Raw genomic sequence first — 15,871 nt, forward strand, 5'->3', positions numbered from 1 at the left:
TTACATGGTTGGGTCTCCCATTTCAATGTGCTTATTAAATGATTAAAAAACAGTTGTTTGAAACATCAAGGTTAAAAACCTTGATATTATTAAGTCAACCTTTTTACCCTATATCGCAACTGCTCAAGTTATATTCTGCAGTCAAATTTTACTATCCATGCAAATAAATTACATGTTTGTTTTTTTTTTATCTGTAGTAGAAGTGAATTACGAAATGCAATACATCTTAAAAGTAATATTTTATTTATATACACACAATACATACTTATCATTGTAGATCTCTGACAATTTGATGGCATTAAAGACGTCAATAATTAGTTGTTGTGTTTTTTTTTATAAGTAAATCCAATATTGCATACTCTATCCCAAAGTTACTGAATTTTGTTAAAAAATACAGATTTAAGTATTTCAAGTAGTTATATAAAATAACAACTTAAATAGATAAAAAAAATGTTACTTACAATAAATTTGTGATTTTGATTAAATTGTTAATTTACCCCAACCACTTAATAAATACACATTTTCTAAAAAAAATCCAATTACATCAAAAATCAAAGCACAATTTTTTATGCAGATAATGGTTTCTTGTAATACAAACCATAGTTAACCAATTAATTTGTAAATTGCATTATTACATGGAAAAAATGTTCGGACATCTTTAAATATTAGTAATTTTTCTCCTTTTTTTGCCGCAATTTTCAGCCTTTGTCTATTAAATGATATTTTTTACATTACAAAAGGTACTAAAGTTGTATGTGTAACATGTATTTTATACAAAATGCTTGAAAAGAACAAATACACCTGTTTTAACTGATTGAAATCAAGTAAAAGTACGTAGGTTGTAATTTCCATATTTTTGGTGGCTATCTTGGACGCCATCTTGGATTTCTCTGTTCGCCACAAATTTATGTCAGCAGTTTTGAAAACTACAAATATATTGGAACATACGCTTTGTTAAAAAATGGGTCCGGGTTCAAGTTTCTAAATGTCTAGATTGTCACCCTACCATAATGAGTATTTGTTTGCCTGAAAAGTGAATTCCGTCGGTTAATTTGTTGATTGGTATAGCTTGGATGAAATGTTTGTATTATCTGAAAATCCAGTCACTGTACTTTTACTTCTTATCATATACGACGAACATTAGTTGATAAAATTTCTTTTTAGCTGATTAAGACTACGCTAACCCCGTGTTATCTTGATGTGCGTCTCGTTTACTAACCTAGATCATAAAATGAAAACATGGCTGTTTTGTAAGTTTTGTTTGTTTGATATTTCTTCTATTTTTTCACCGATGTTAACATATTATTTGGTAGTATATCGGCTGTCAATCCACCTAACAGGCTTTCCAGGATAACTAACCAGTAACTCCGCTTATGACAGACTACTAATCCCACATGAAGGGGAAAGAAAAATGACCATTAGATTCAATGTCCGAGATTAATTTTACCGGAGAGATAACACCTTGAACGAAGATCGAGCAAGCACCCACTATTTTTATTTATATATGCTCGACCTATTGAGCTCAGCGGCGGAAGTAAGAAATGACTTTATAGTGTCTGAATTGCGATATATTTTTCTGAACTTACTTCCTAACTCGTGGAACTGTTAACTACCAATTAGTTCATTTGTCGATATGATTTACATGCATGATTCTACACAAATCTATTTGGTATAATTTGGTTCCTTTAAGCATATCCGTTTTCTTCTTTTTCTTTCTTTTCTTACATTTTTCTTTCCTTTTCTTTTCGTTTCTATTTTTTACTTTTCCTTTCCTTTTACTACATACAGTGCAGTCATACTTATATTTTATTATTGTTCCATAATCGTGTTAAATGAATAATTCGGATATAAACCAGACATTTTAGCTATCTGTCTAGTTAAATAAATAGTCTAAACACAGCTGCATTACCCAAAACGTAAACAAAAGATAACTTAAGCCTGGTGATCGTGAAATGTCCGAAACAGATGAACATTAAGTATGCATTCGTTATTTAATTAATGGCTAGGCGAGTAGCTTCCGCTAGCTTTAAATCTCAAAACATTATTAAACTCTACCAACTCGGTATTTAGTATTATTTCATATCAGTGTACCTTAATTATCCCTAGATCAAATACTGAACAATTTCAAAAGTCATGCGTTGTTTGTTCTTGATCTTGTATTTGGAACATTTGGAACGTTTGATGAGCCTTCATCATTATACATGTAAAAAGCTACATCAGATTATGTAAACAATTTTAAAACATTATACTTCAGATATTTTCATACACAAGTGTAAGCTTTGTAAGTGTCAATTCCATACTACAAATTGTATGTTAGATTCATGTTTTTTGATAGTTTGAATATGTTGTCATGGAAGATTGATGATATAAGTTCTCTGGTTAAATGAAAACTTCGGCTGTGACTAAAAAAAGGATTGGAGCACCACACTAAATACCGTATTCCGGTATATACCGGACAAGGCGCTTGAATGATAAAATGCTAAAATCTTGTCTTTTTACCCAACGGAATGAACTTTAACAGGTCTAATTCATCTTTTCACACCGAATCAAGTACGATAATCAAGGAAAAATGTAAAATTCGGCGAAAAAAACGATATTTGTCTATTTTGTGATCATGATTTCTGCAAGCGTCTAGAGGTACTGCTCCAATCCTGTATTGAGTTAAATCCGAAAACTTCATCATCATCATCATCATCATCATCCTCACCACCACCATCACCACAATCATCATCACCATATCATCATCATCATTATTATTATTATTAATATTATTATTATTATTATTATTAATATTATCAATATTATTTTTATTATTATTATTATCTAAATATTCCTCTATATTTAATCGTTGGTGTTTCTCAGTGGTCAATTCTAGGTCCTATTCTCATTCATCTCTATTCTCTAGTAAAGAAAACAACAAGATCTCCCTTTAAACGGTGATATACTTTATGACGTCTGAAATTATTAATCATTAATTTATGAGCTTTGGTCTATAGTTTCCATGAAGACGATGATGCGGTTTTTAAATTGGCATATATTGCATATATAGTTACATGTATGATACAATATATCATGCCCTCTATGACCTCTACAGCTTGGAATTACGCTTAAGGTGGCACGACTTAGCGTGTATGAAGTAAGGTGCCGAAGTTCTGACTAAAGCGTGAAATTCTGCAAGAGTGCGTGTGCCCCTAGCCCAGAGAGTGACGGTTTGAAAGGCTGGTCCCATATGTCGTAGGATAAGAATAATAGAAATATAGAGAAGTATAACGGTACAGTATCAGGGGTCAAATAACATATAACACATTTAAATACAGTTAATATATTTTATTTGAAATGAATAACAAAATATAAAACAATGTATATTTTATATAAATTCTTATCCTACGACACAAAGCTGGCATAACAGCCCTTTTCAGGGCTACCTTCTTTTCATATTGTCTCAGTTTAATATACATTTAGGTTCACAAAGGTCGCCGAACAGTGACCCACTGTTAACTCAAAATTCCTATCTTTGGCTAATATTTCGTTGAAATAGAGGTTAATTATTACCATTTTGTGCTTAAAATTTAACCTAGGGCATGACTTGTGATATGTCCGGGGTCCATACACGACAACGAAAGCTGCCTTTTGTGCCCTGCACGGACGGATGACCTTATATATATGGTTGGTATATCCACATTACGCAAATAATAACAATTTTATTGCTACAGCTTGTTGTCCATTGACATGGGGATACTATTATGTAATTTGAACACATTACCCCATTGTATTGAAGGTTTTGAGCGGGATCAAATTACCAGCGTCGGAAAAATCTGTGAAATTGTTGTTTATTTTCTTTCCAAATTTCTAAAATTCAAAATCAATATGGGGATTTTGTGTTATACCCATGAACAACCTTCAATTAGGGTCACACATGCAAAATATTAAACCACTGGTTTTTTCTTGAAAATGTAACAGGCATCCAATTTAGCCTGGTCGAAGCGAAAAGGTTGCCGTTGTAAGCAGAACATGTATTTTTCGAGGCTACCGATGATAGCAGAAACGCTCTGAACGTGGCTAACATTCTGACCAAAATCAAGATCATTTTTAGGCAACAGTCATATCAATAAATGTCATAAATTATTATGAAATGGTCACATTTTTTATTTTCAATATTTACACAAGATTGTCGGGGATGCATTCATTGAATGCCGCCCTTCCTTGTTGATCTTGTTTGTTTTTTCTTCTTTTTTTTCTTCATATTATATTCTATATAAATTGGCTTAGTTTGTTAAGTTTGGAAAAGTTATATGAACAGGCTAAGTTCTACAAAGATACATATAAAATGTGTGTACCAGGAAATGTGAAATGTTTTGGTAAGGGTGACTTTAGAACAGATCGAATGGATCCCCACCTTAATTCTGATTCCCTATATTCTGAAGCTCATACAATTATTTTACATATGGGAGAAAATGTTATTACATCAACATCTAGAAATATATATATTTATTTAATTTTACCCATGAAATATGGTGCTATTTCAGTCAAATATATTTCATATTTTTTAAAAATAAATATGAAATATAAATATGAAAGTGGGCGGAGTCAAAACTCATATTTATTTTAAGGGACTGCTTTCGCCGTTTTGTTTGAAAAATCTGATAAATACAAAACAACTTTTTCTTGAATATTGTTTTGAAAACTATCTAGCATGATAGAAAATGGTCTAACTAAGAAAATTAATCCGAACACCAATATCTTTAATTCAGTAATTAACGCTGTACAGACGTTTAAAGAGTTGTTTACATGACGTCACAATGTAGCGCCAAACAGCGCGTGCTTACGCATAAATTACTGCGCGCTGTACAATTGCAGTTGGTAGCAAGCAAGGGGATTCGTTACCATTTTCTTTGATAACGAAATTAAATAAAAAGGTTATTTTTTCGTTTTTTGTGAAATATGGTATATATTTTCACTCAACATGATAAAATGCCTCATATTTTCACTCGCCGTACCGGCTCGTGAAAATATGTGGCATTTTATCATGTTTCGTGAAAATATATTCCATATTTCACGCAAACGAAAAAATATCCTCTTATTATTCAATGGAATTCAAGCTTTGTTGAAGGACTTTAAGAAAACAAGTGAAGTATATTTATGTGGTTGAGATACTTACAAGACGAAAATTTAACACATGTCCGGGACTGACAAAAGAAATATTTTAGGAACACCGAAAAGAATACTAGTACTAAACGATGGCTCTTTCACATTTTGGTGATCTGTTCAAATGAAAGCCCTCGGCAGTTCCGACCAATCTAAAAAAAACGATTAAAACTTTTCAAAAATCGAAGAAAGCACTTCTGTGCAACGAAGAACATTTTTCTCATCATTTAGAATGCAAATTTTATACGAAATATCCAAATATGACGTAGCTTTAACCAAATATCAACTTGTGTGTTTTCGTTTACGAGGAGACACATTTTGGGTAATTTCTCTGTCATACAGTTTATGTTTGACCCACTTAATCGTGCATGTAACATTGTGCCAAGGTTATCTTTGGATCAACATACAAAATAGTACAAAGAGCTTGGTTTAAAAAAACTAAAAAAAAAACTTACATTTATACAAATATTACGGATCCATTAAATAGGTCCTGGCGCAATCGCTATCGCAAATAGAATGGAACCAACACAACCATTTAATAAGTATCGATATAAGTGGAATTATGCCAATTAGTAATATTCGTGGATAGACTAATGGAAGTGTCGAGGGCACTAATTGATAGTTGCCCTGTTAAGTTTGCGTGTGAATTAAATCTTGTTCGATGTACCTTGCGCATTAATATCATTTCTGTCATGATAAATCTGTCATCACTGCAGCAATCTATCATCACTGCAGCAATCTGTCATCACTGCAGCTATCTGCCATCACTGTAGCAATATGTCATCACTGCAGCAATCTGTCATCACTGCAGCAATCTGTCATCGCTGCAGCAATCTGTCATCACTGCAGCAATCTGTCATCATGCAGCAATCTGACATCACTGCAGCAATCTGACATCACTGCAGCAATCAGTCATCAACTGCAGCAATCTGTCATCACTGCAGCAATCTGTCATCACTGCAGCAATATGTCATCACTGCAGCAATCTGTCATCACTGCAGCAATCAGTCATCACTGCAGCAATCTGTCATCACTGCAGCAATCCTGTCATCACTGCAGCAAATCTGTCATCACTACAGCAATATGTCATCACTGCAGCAATCAGTCATCACTGTAGCAATCTGTCATCACTGGCGCCTGTAATTCAATGTGTTTATAAGTTATTGTTTGTTTTAGATGCGATGATGATGATTTTGAAGGTGGTTTCACATGGACAGCAGTGCGAATGTCCGGCATCTCAGTGCCCTGATGCTTGGATAACATTCCGAGGTTCCTGTTACTATATCAGTGACAACATCAGCTGCGACTGGACAGAAGCTATTGTAAGATTCTGCTTGATTGAATTTAAAAATAAATAAAAGACAAGATACGTGAAACAAACCCTTACTGAGTACATATCTTATAAAACTATTTATAGGAATATATCTGGGTAGAATTTCTTGTATATATTTAAACATCGTAATTAAAGTTTTAATGCCTAGATAAACTGTATATAAATCTTTGATAATTTTCCAGTTCCTCATGTCAAACAAACTCAGTTGCGTCCCATTAATTGATGCAGCAAGTACTGTCGCCTTCGCTCGCGCATTTATTCGATTAAATAAGCACTTGCGCCTTTGCATCAAGTCATTTAATATCATTATGCAAATATCATGATGTAAATATTTCAATGTATCCTTCAAGCATCATTGCCAACAACATGGAGCAGATTTAGTAATGATTGAAAGTAAAGATGAAGATCTTTTTATCAGAAGTTTGCTGGAACGAATGTATAGAACTCGTAAGTAGCATTCGTCCATATTCAAAATGTGTGATAAATTGTCTAGAAAGGTGTCTTCTTTGTTTAATATATGACCCCTTGTTTTCTCTGGATTTTTACTTAAAACTGCCTATGTTTTAAAAATAGCTTCATCATGTTCATGAATACGTTAAAGAAGTACATGTACACCGATAGTCTTCGATTTCACTCATTCTGATTCTGAACGGATAAGGATCGCATCTGCTCATATTTCTAAACATGTACTTGTTATGTAAACTGTAGGAAAAGGACAACACGATTTATGGTATTTATTGTCCATAATTTTCAAAGTATGTGTAACTTCAACGGAACATTATGCATCTAAAACCCGGTGTATCTAACTAACGGTTCACACGAACGCACGCACACACGCACACACACACACACACACACATGAAACTAAGATTTATTTTGTAAATACTAGTGAGTATCCTCATAAGCCATAATTTATTAAGCTTCACAGCACCCAGGTCAAGAGTTTTGGATAGGTGCTAATGACGAGATGATCGAGGGTTTATGGGTGTGGTAACAAGGGAGATAAGCCTGTTAATTTCACAGGATGGTATGTTATCTTTTACTTTATGACATTTGATGGGAATAAGTCCAATAATTTCACATGATGGTGAGGATTTATCACTTAGGAGATGTAATTTAGGATTACGCATCTTTACTTCAGCGGATGATATTATTTCTTGTCATTTTTTGTTAAAATATGTATGAGTATGAAAAGAATATGTTTAAACTTTATATAATAGCTGCCAACGTAAAACACGTCACACATATCCAATGTGGCCATACCACGTGACTTTTCGGGTACGGAACACGCCGATTTTTCACCCAATTCAGGTATGTTTCTTATTCATAACTTATTTATTACTCAACCGATTTTGATCAGATAAGGCGCAGAGTACCCGTAATTATATCAGCTTTCCACGGTATATAAAAATTCTGAAAACCCCTGAATGGTTTTTGAGAACATTCGAGTACAGTTTTCTTCTCATAGCCGGGGCCGAGGGGAACGGTACACACTCATTTGTCATAACAAGCGATTTCTTAGCAAGTCATATGTTTTTTGTCACTATTTCATAGAAAAAATACATGTTAAATCTGATATATTTACTATGTCCAATGTATCGAGTGAATACAGTGATGTTTAAGCATATTTTCATAAAGTTATGTTGAAAATGGTACGGAACACACTGTTATTCAAAAGATACGGTACACAACACACAATTTCTGTCTTTGAAATAATTCTAAAAAATAAAATATAATGAAAATTTAATTTAAATTATAGATCTAATATGAGTGATTTTTTTTTCAATAGTTATACATTTTATTAATTTTAAACAAGAACCCTGGGACCTGTTTTGCAATGTATCATTATGCTTACTTCAAATGTTAATATGTATTTGTGCATTTTTTATTTCAGGAGTAATTGTCCTACTAAGTACTTAAAATCACCATTAGGGTATGTTTAAACACTTCGATCTTCAAAAGAATCATGTAGTTTGCGTTTCAAATGATTGTTCTATAAGAAAGAAAATGTTGTTATAATGCTGTGTTTATTGTTGTTGTTTTTTTAAATTTCTTTTAGTTTTAGTGAAGTGTAAGATATGTCTTTTTGCTTCCTCCTGAAAAAGAAAAAAAAAACAATGTCATGAACCTAAATCGCTGAAAAATATCATAACTTGATAACATTATATATATTTATATTTTGTTTGATAATAAGTAAGTCACTAGGTACAGCTAAAATCAAAACACAGAAGGCGCTGAATTTGTTTGGGTCTCAGAATGTCAGAAAAGGTGAAGGTTATGACATTACAAACCAATTTGTTTTTTGTATAGTGCCACCAATGCTGTTTCCAGTCTTATAACTGTAGTAAATTGGCTATAATGCTTATTGCAACACTGATATTCAATTCAATGTTCATTTGGCTTGAAAAAAAAACCCAAAAAACAAAAGTAAAAAAAAAAAAACATGAGTTGCCTTAAATGGGATTTGAGCTCAGGACATCTCTCTCTCTTTCTAAACGAGCGTGTAATTATCCCCTCGACCACGGGGAAGTTACACGATAACAGCCTGAAGAAACCATATCATTCTAAATTAGTGTTTGTAACCCTTAATTTATTTCGTTTAAACACTGGAGTAAATAATCATGGAGCTTAATAATTGCATGTATATCTGTAAAGAATGACACAATATTTGAAACCTTTGACCAATCGGGAAGTACTTTTCTTCCCTGAGAAGGCTTGAAAATTAATGCGCCTGTCATTTGACTATCTTTACGCAGTGATCTCCCCTTATTTTTTTCGGCGTTTAGAGTAAACTTATAAAGGTAAGTAACCGCTTCCAGGAGTTCGGACTACTTTCTGATGTTGCAAATAAGCATATCAGAGTCTGAAATTTCGCTACAATTATTTGTTTGGTCTGGCGACCCAAAAAAATAATAATGTAGTTTCCATGGCTTAATTTTTTATGTTTAAAGGCATGAAGCTTTAAGAATAACTTTAAATTCAGGTAATATAGGTCATTTTTGGTTTGGTTTCACGGCTCACCAAAACTGACATGATCATGTGGCGACTTTCCAGTTTAACAAGTGCCCCTTTAGGTATATATAAAGGTACGAACGGGCACCTGAGTAGAATGACCGACGTTCTTTACGGTAGTTAGAAAACTTTCTCACATAAAAAATTGAAACAACGAAGTCACATAGGTTGTCACGTACCTACTTCATGTAGTATATAAAACAGAAAACGCAGCCTCCATAGCATTTAATTTACAAATGGGTATTATAAAAAAAATATCAAAAGTGTACTTGGAGTGCACTATCCTCGTGGAGACATTGTTTAATCATTTTATTTTTAACACAAACACGCAAGCACACATATCCATGAAATCATGTTTTTTAAAGCATCTTTAAATGAAAGTCCAAGATAGGCATAATTTCACCAAAATTTCTTAACATGCAATGTAACAAGGTTACCTTTGTGTAAACTACGTTACGTTATAATAACAGACCTTGTTCCCCATATGGGTTCTTCAATTTATCCGGCTTTTTATTTTTGATTGCACGTAAAACTGCGGGAATATCTTTGTCCATATGTAGAATAATTTTGATAATTAAAATACATGCAGTTAGTTTGGGACCCTGGCAGATGAATCATACCAAATATCATGTTGCAGAAAAATACTTTTAAACTTTCCGTGATTTAAAAAATCCACTTTTCATCAAAACCAGCATTTTTTTCTCCAAATTCTCCAGATTCGATCAACATTTAACTGCTTCTTTGTTTTTTTTATATTCATACTCGGTTTAGACTCGAACAAAAAATTAAATGGAAATATAATCGCACCATAAACAGATGTCCATGAATGTCATAAATTTTGTTTTATAATCCGAAAAGAATACAGAATTTTTTCAAAAAATGAAAAACAAAACAAACACAATTTTGAATGTATTTTCCGTATCCCTCCCTAAAAATATTAACATTTTAATAGCCAAATAATAATTGTTTAACATTTAAAATCGAATTTTGCGCTACGTACTCTCAAAATGTTCTTTTATTTTTTTTTAATAATCCTGTTTACATCAAACTGTAAGCATAATGATACATTGCAAAACAGATTAATAAAATGTATAACTATGAAAAAAAATCACTCACATTATAATTCAAATTAAATTTTCATATACTTTATTAAAGACAGAAATTGTGTGTGTACCGTATCTTTTTAAATAACAGTGTGTTCCGTACCATTTCAACATAACTTTATGAAAATATGCTTAAACATCACTGCATTCACTCGATATATTGGACATTTTAAATATATCAGATTTAACATGTATTTTTCTATGAAATAGTGACAAAAAACATATGACTTGCAAGAAATCGCTTGTTATGACAAATGAGTGTGTACCGTTCCCCTCGGCCCCGGCTATGAGAAGAAAACTGTACTCGAATGTTCTCAAAAACCATTCAGGGGTTTTCAGAATTTTTATATACCGTGGAAAGCTGATATAATTACGGGTACTCTGCGCCTTATCTGATCAAAATCGGTTGAGTAATAAATAAGTTATGAATAAAAAACATACCTGAATCGGGTGAAAAATCGGCGTGTTCCGTACCCGAAAAGTCACGTGGTATGGCCACATTGATATCTACCTCTCGTATATTCAAGTACACATACAGTCAGTGGGTAGTTCAATAAGTGGCCTATTAATATTTTATCTGAGTTATAAATATGAAACACACATTTATTTCAAAATTCAACGTTTTTTTGAAAATATGTTCAATCATGCGAGGCATATTTTAGGTATCCCGGGCAACCAGGAAGCGAGGGTGACGAAGACTGTGCCGTGATTGCAAGCAGGACTGACGTATTTAACGGCTGGCACGACGCTCCGTGTGCTGGCCTCACACTACCCTATATGTGAGATAAGGTAATGTATTTAATTGACATCATATTCATTTATAACGAGTCAATGTGTTTTATCCATGTATAACGAGGTCAAGGGGTATTTTTATGTATAAAGAGGTCAAGAGGTATATTCATGTATAACGAATTAAGGTGTTAATTCAAGTGAAACGAGGTCAAGGTGTTTATTCATGTATAACGAGGTCAAGGTGTATATTCATGTATAACGAGGTTAAGGTGTTCATTCATGTATATCGAGGTCAATGTGTATATTCATGTATAACGAGTTAAAGGTGTTTATTCATGTATAACGAGGTTAAGGTGTATATTCATGTATGACGAAGTCAATGTGTATATTCATATATAACGAGGTCAATGTGTATATTCATGTATAACGAGGTTAAGGTGTATATTCATGTATAACGAGGTCAAGGTGTATATTCATGTATGACGAAGTCAATGTGTATATTCATATATAACGAGGTCAATGTGTATATTCATGTATAACGAGGTTAAGGTGTATATTGAAGTGTTACGAAGGTTTAGGTGTTTATTCATGTATAACGAGTTTAAGGTGTGTATTTATGTATAACGATGGTTCAATGTGTATATTTATCTATAACGAGGTCAAATGTGTAAAACAGTTTTGTATCTTCTTCTTATGAGTTACAACGGATTTGCATCAAGTCCTCGATATGTTGCTCTTAGAGGAAAATCAGAAAAAGTGCCCTTGGAATGTTGCCTTGCTGTTATATAAATAACTATGTGCAACACACTACGTAGGATTTAAGTAAAAAAAAATGATAAAAATAGAAAATGTCGAAGTTGGCCTTTGTGAAACGGCAGATTTTACACATAAAATTCATCACACGTGTGAAAATATACTTACGAAATCTTCACAAATGTTGTGAACAAATACGTATATGAATACGTCACAAATAGGTAGTGTTGAATGATAAAAATTGCTCTAAATAACGCTCCGCTTTAGACCTGACCCGTGACCAAATACAATGTCATTTCTCGAGACCTTTCCAAACAGCCAATCATCGGCGAATTTTAATAAATTTTGAAAGCGGGTTCTGTTTCTTGATTAAACGCTGGAAAACGAATATCGAGAAGGTAATCATCAGATGATTTTCGAGATATTACAACTGGAACGATTTACATATTAATTATACTTCAACCTTCAGACAAAGTCACCTCTGATTTTAAAGAACTTTGATTGAGACACTACATCCACTAAAAAGGTCCTTTATCCAAAGATATTTTTTTAAAACATGTAGTAAATAACTTTATAAGTTAGACAATAATTCAATATTTCTTATTAAAATACTGATTGATGGTGAATAAATTTGATTAATGATTTTTATATTTTTTGGAAGTAAATAATATTTGCGCACTAGCTATTGTTTGAAAATGAAACGGAAGAGAATTTAATTGTATATTGTAAGTATAACTCATTGGCTAAGCTATAAAAGTCAGACGTTTGTTTATTTAGTGATCATTTTTTTTTTATTCAGAAATACCACTTTAAATCGAAAATAACTAATCAATTTTAGGAGATAACTGCTGGAAAACAAACCAACCAATAAACATGCTGCAATCAACCAAAAAGTTCTAAAATAGTTTTAATAAACATAAAAGCTTTATTTGTTGATTTGAATCATTTATTGAAAATATTGGATGAGGGTCTTACTGAGGCCGTAAAGTCCTTGAGGCTGCTCATTTGTCTTTCAATGTTTTTGAGGTGATGTGTCTAGAGGCCCGAAAAGGGTCTGTTCCCGCTGGAACAAACATGAGGCGGTCCATGGAACATATTTATTCGGTTGTAAGTAAGTTTTGAACTGGAACAACTTTTTTGTTTTTCCCTTAGTTAAAAGTAAATATAAAGTGAATGAAACAGTCCACAAATTACGCTTGTAAATGAAACTCTGATCTATTGATAATTAAGCACACAATCTGCATACCACCCTGGTTCTTTGAATTGTAATATTTCTTGTATTTTTTAATGTTATAATTTTAACAGTTATACCCAACAATCAATTAATGTTTATTTTTCATTTTTGTCAAATATTTAATTATTTTCAATTTTTGATTGTTAAAACTGTCCGTCCCGTTAATGGCGATCGGTCATTCAAACCTTTTCCTCTTTAAACTTACGGATGCTCAGATCTTTGTTAAAAAAAATTCAGGTGACATATGCCAACAATAATAATGTTACTTTGGTGGTAGACTGTAAACTGTGTCAAAGACATGGGAAAAAGCTTCTGAGAGCATCCTAGAATTAAAAACTTTTTTTCCGGGGAAGCATGCCCCGGTGCCCACATAAACCACAAAATTGCCACACGAATCAACAAAAAACGTGACAATGGGGCCTGAAGTAATGTGTGCTATGATTTTTCAAACAACCAGAATTGACTTTTTTTTTCTGGGTGCCTATTTTGTAACGGCGAATTTTTAATGGTAGCTAAAAAATTAGCAAAAACTCGGAACAACAAGAATAATAGATCTTTTACTAAAAGTCTGATCGCTTGCTACAATGGGCCTCGTAGTCCATACAAATTTGGCATATTGAAGTGACTGGGTTTCGTTAAAGGTATATCTTTTTTCCAGATCTAGAAAAATGTTTAGATTGATATCTTTTTAACATTGAAAATCATTGTTGTTTCTATAACAGATTCAGATACCATTTCGTAAAAATTCCATTTTTGTTTTCTTTTAAACATTACATATGATTTTTATATTTACGGTATATAATGCTAACGTTTTTATTGTAATTTAATGACTAAATGTATACTATTTGAATTTGAACCCGGAAATTATGGGTTCATTTACAGCACAACAAAGGACAATATTGAAATCAAATTGGGTCGAAAAATAAAATCAATCTTTCAAAACTGCTACAAAAATTCTTAGCCTTATTATTATGTTTTGATTTCAGATACATGTATATATATTGAAATTCTAGATATTCCTTTGTTTTTTTGTTGTTGTTGTTTTTGTCATAATTATTGTAAAAAATAATGACATATCATACATTGTATCTCCGTAACCGCCTTCAAAATCCGTAAATTACATAGACAAAGAAAGAAGGAATATGAAAGTAAAAAGATATAGAGAAAGGAAGGAAGGAACTTTTTCACGACTGAGCAGACACGCAGCTAAATCAAAATACAAAGGCATATCATTATACATATGTATTTTAACGCCTCTGTAAATTGGGATAGGGGGCTTAATTGGAACTCCATTGAGGTAAAAAAAAGTCTAAAAAATATAAAATTTTTAATATTTTTACATAGATCAAGTGAAGCACTTTAAATTGAACAAGACAGTCTGAAGGACAGCAAATCGCCCTTTCCACAGCTGACAAGAATGTGTACTTTTTTACCCTTTAACAGACCATGACCCTTTGATGTTGTGCCATGTATATAATAAGCATATAGTCTCCTGGTAGTAATTATTTCAAATCTTCCATGAAGTCAAAAAGTTATGGAGAACGTTTAACCTTGACCTTGGGGGTAGCAAGCTGGATTATGGGTTCTGCACATCAATGTCATAATGGTAATCATTTCTGCCAAGTTTATTTAAAAAATTATCAGTTGTTTAAAAAGTTGGATAGAAGAGGACAGAAATGTAGACATTTTAACACTTTACCTATAAGTGTGACCTTGACCTTAGGTGTTCCAACCCAATTTTATTGCACTCTGCACATCATCTCACAATGGTGATCACTTCAAATTATTTAAAAAAATCAGCCCGGTTTAAAAGTTATAGAGCGGACACGGAAGTGTTATGGACGGACAGACGGACATGCCAACATTTGGGGTTTATATGTTTTTTCTTTGATCTATATGTGGCATTTCCCCATAAATTATTAAAAATTAACACCAGTCGGTTTCTGGGATTTCCTTCTTTTATTAACTACAATTATGGACGGGATTGAAGCTCATAGACCATCGGATGTTCGCCCGGACAGACGGACGGACAAACAGACGGACGAAACGGACTGACAAACGGAGGCAATTCATATTCAGAAGGTGATTTAACAAGGGGGAAATAAAGAATAATAATCGCAAAATTCTAAGTCTACATTTGAGTGAAATCGATGCAACGCTTTTCATTTCATGTCGGTTTTGCACAATAATTTAATGATTATTCTGGGAAAAAAGTTTGGAATGGTCAGAAAATTTGCACACACGCTATTGTTGCAGACTTTCAGTCAAATGGTTTGAAAATCTCGTAAATATATTTTCGATTTTGAGACTTTTTCCGAGTAAAATATTAGTTAAAATTAATTAAATGTAGGGCCCTTATTGTTTGTGTATTTGCGACATTCAGCCACAGACACGTGCTGTGGCGCAATATAGTAGAGGTTATGAAGGAGACCATTCCTGACTTCATATTTCAAGTGGTTGCAATTATACTGAGTAAGTTTTATTAGGCTAAAAAGTTTTTTTTTTGCAGTAAATTATGTATAGCCACCAGGAACGCAGACGGAATGTCAGCATTGAATG

At 32.8% G+C, this 15,871-nt stretch overlaps 1 protein-coding gene across 1 annotated transcript; it reads left to right on the plus strand.

Moving 5' to 3' along the window:
• Positions 1–1,113: 1,113 nt before the first annotated feature.
• Positions 1,114–11,382, plus strand: LOC132719957 (C-type lectin domain family 4 member E-like). Its single transcript, XM_060703919.1, has 5 exons — positions 1,114–1,250; positions 6,322–6,467; positions 6,829–6,925; positions 7,399–7,505; positions 11,256–11,382. The coding sequence occupies exons 1-4, from the start codon at positions 1,199–1,201 to the stop codon at positions 7,470–7,472; spliced, it is 369 nt and encodes a 122-aa protein (XP_060559902.1). The 5' UTR covers positions 1,114–1,198; the 3' UTR covers positions 7,473–7,505; positions 11,256–11,382.
• The last annotated feature ends 4,489 nt before the right edge of the window (positions 11,383–15,871 follow it).

This window comes from Ruditapes philippinarum, unplaced genomic scaffold (assembly GCF_026571515.1).
Source record: "Ruditapes philippinarum isolate M1 unplaced genomic scaffold, ASM2657151v2 ctg18069_1_1_1_1, whole genome shotgun sequence".
NCBI classification, from domain to species: Eukaryota; Metazoa; Mollusca; class Bivalvia; order Venerida; family Veneridae; genus Ruditapes; species Ruditapes philippinarum.

Excerpts from the sequence above, each read along its gene's own strand:
- LOC132719957 (XM_060703919.1), top strand. The coding sequence starts at position 1,199 with ATGTGCGTCTCGTTTACTAACCTAGATCATAAAATGAAAACATGGCTG. Across the intron at positions 6,468-6,828 it reads GCGACTGGACAGAAGCTATT|CATCATTGCCAACAACATGG; the intron begins GTAAGATTCTGC and ends GTATCCTTCAAG. Across the intron at positions 6,926-7,398 it reads GGAACGAATGTATAGAACTC|CTTCACAGCACCCAGGTCAA; the intron begins GTAAGTAGCATT and ends TAATTTATTAAG.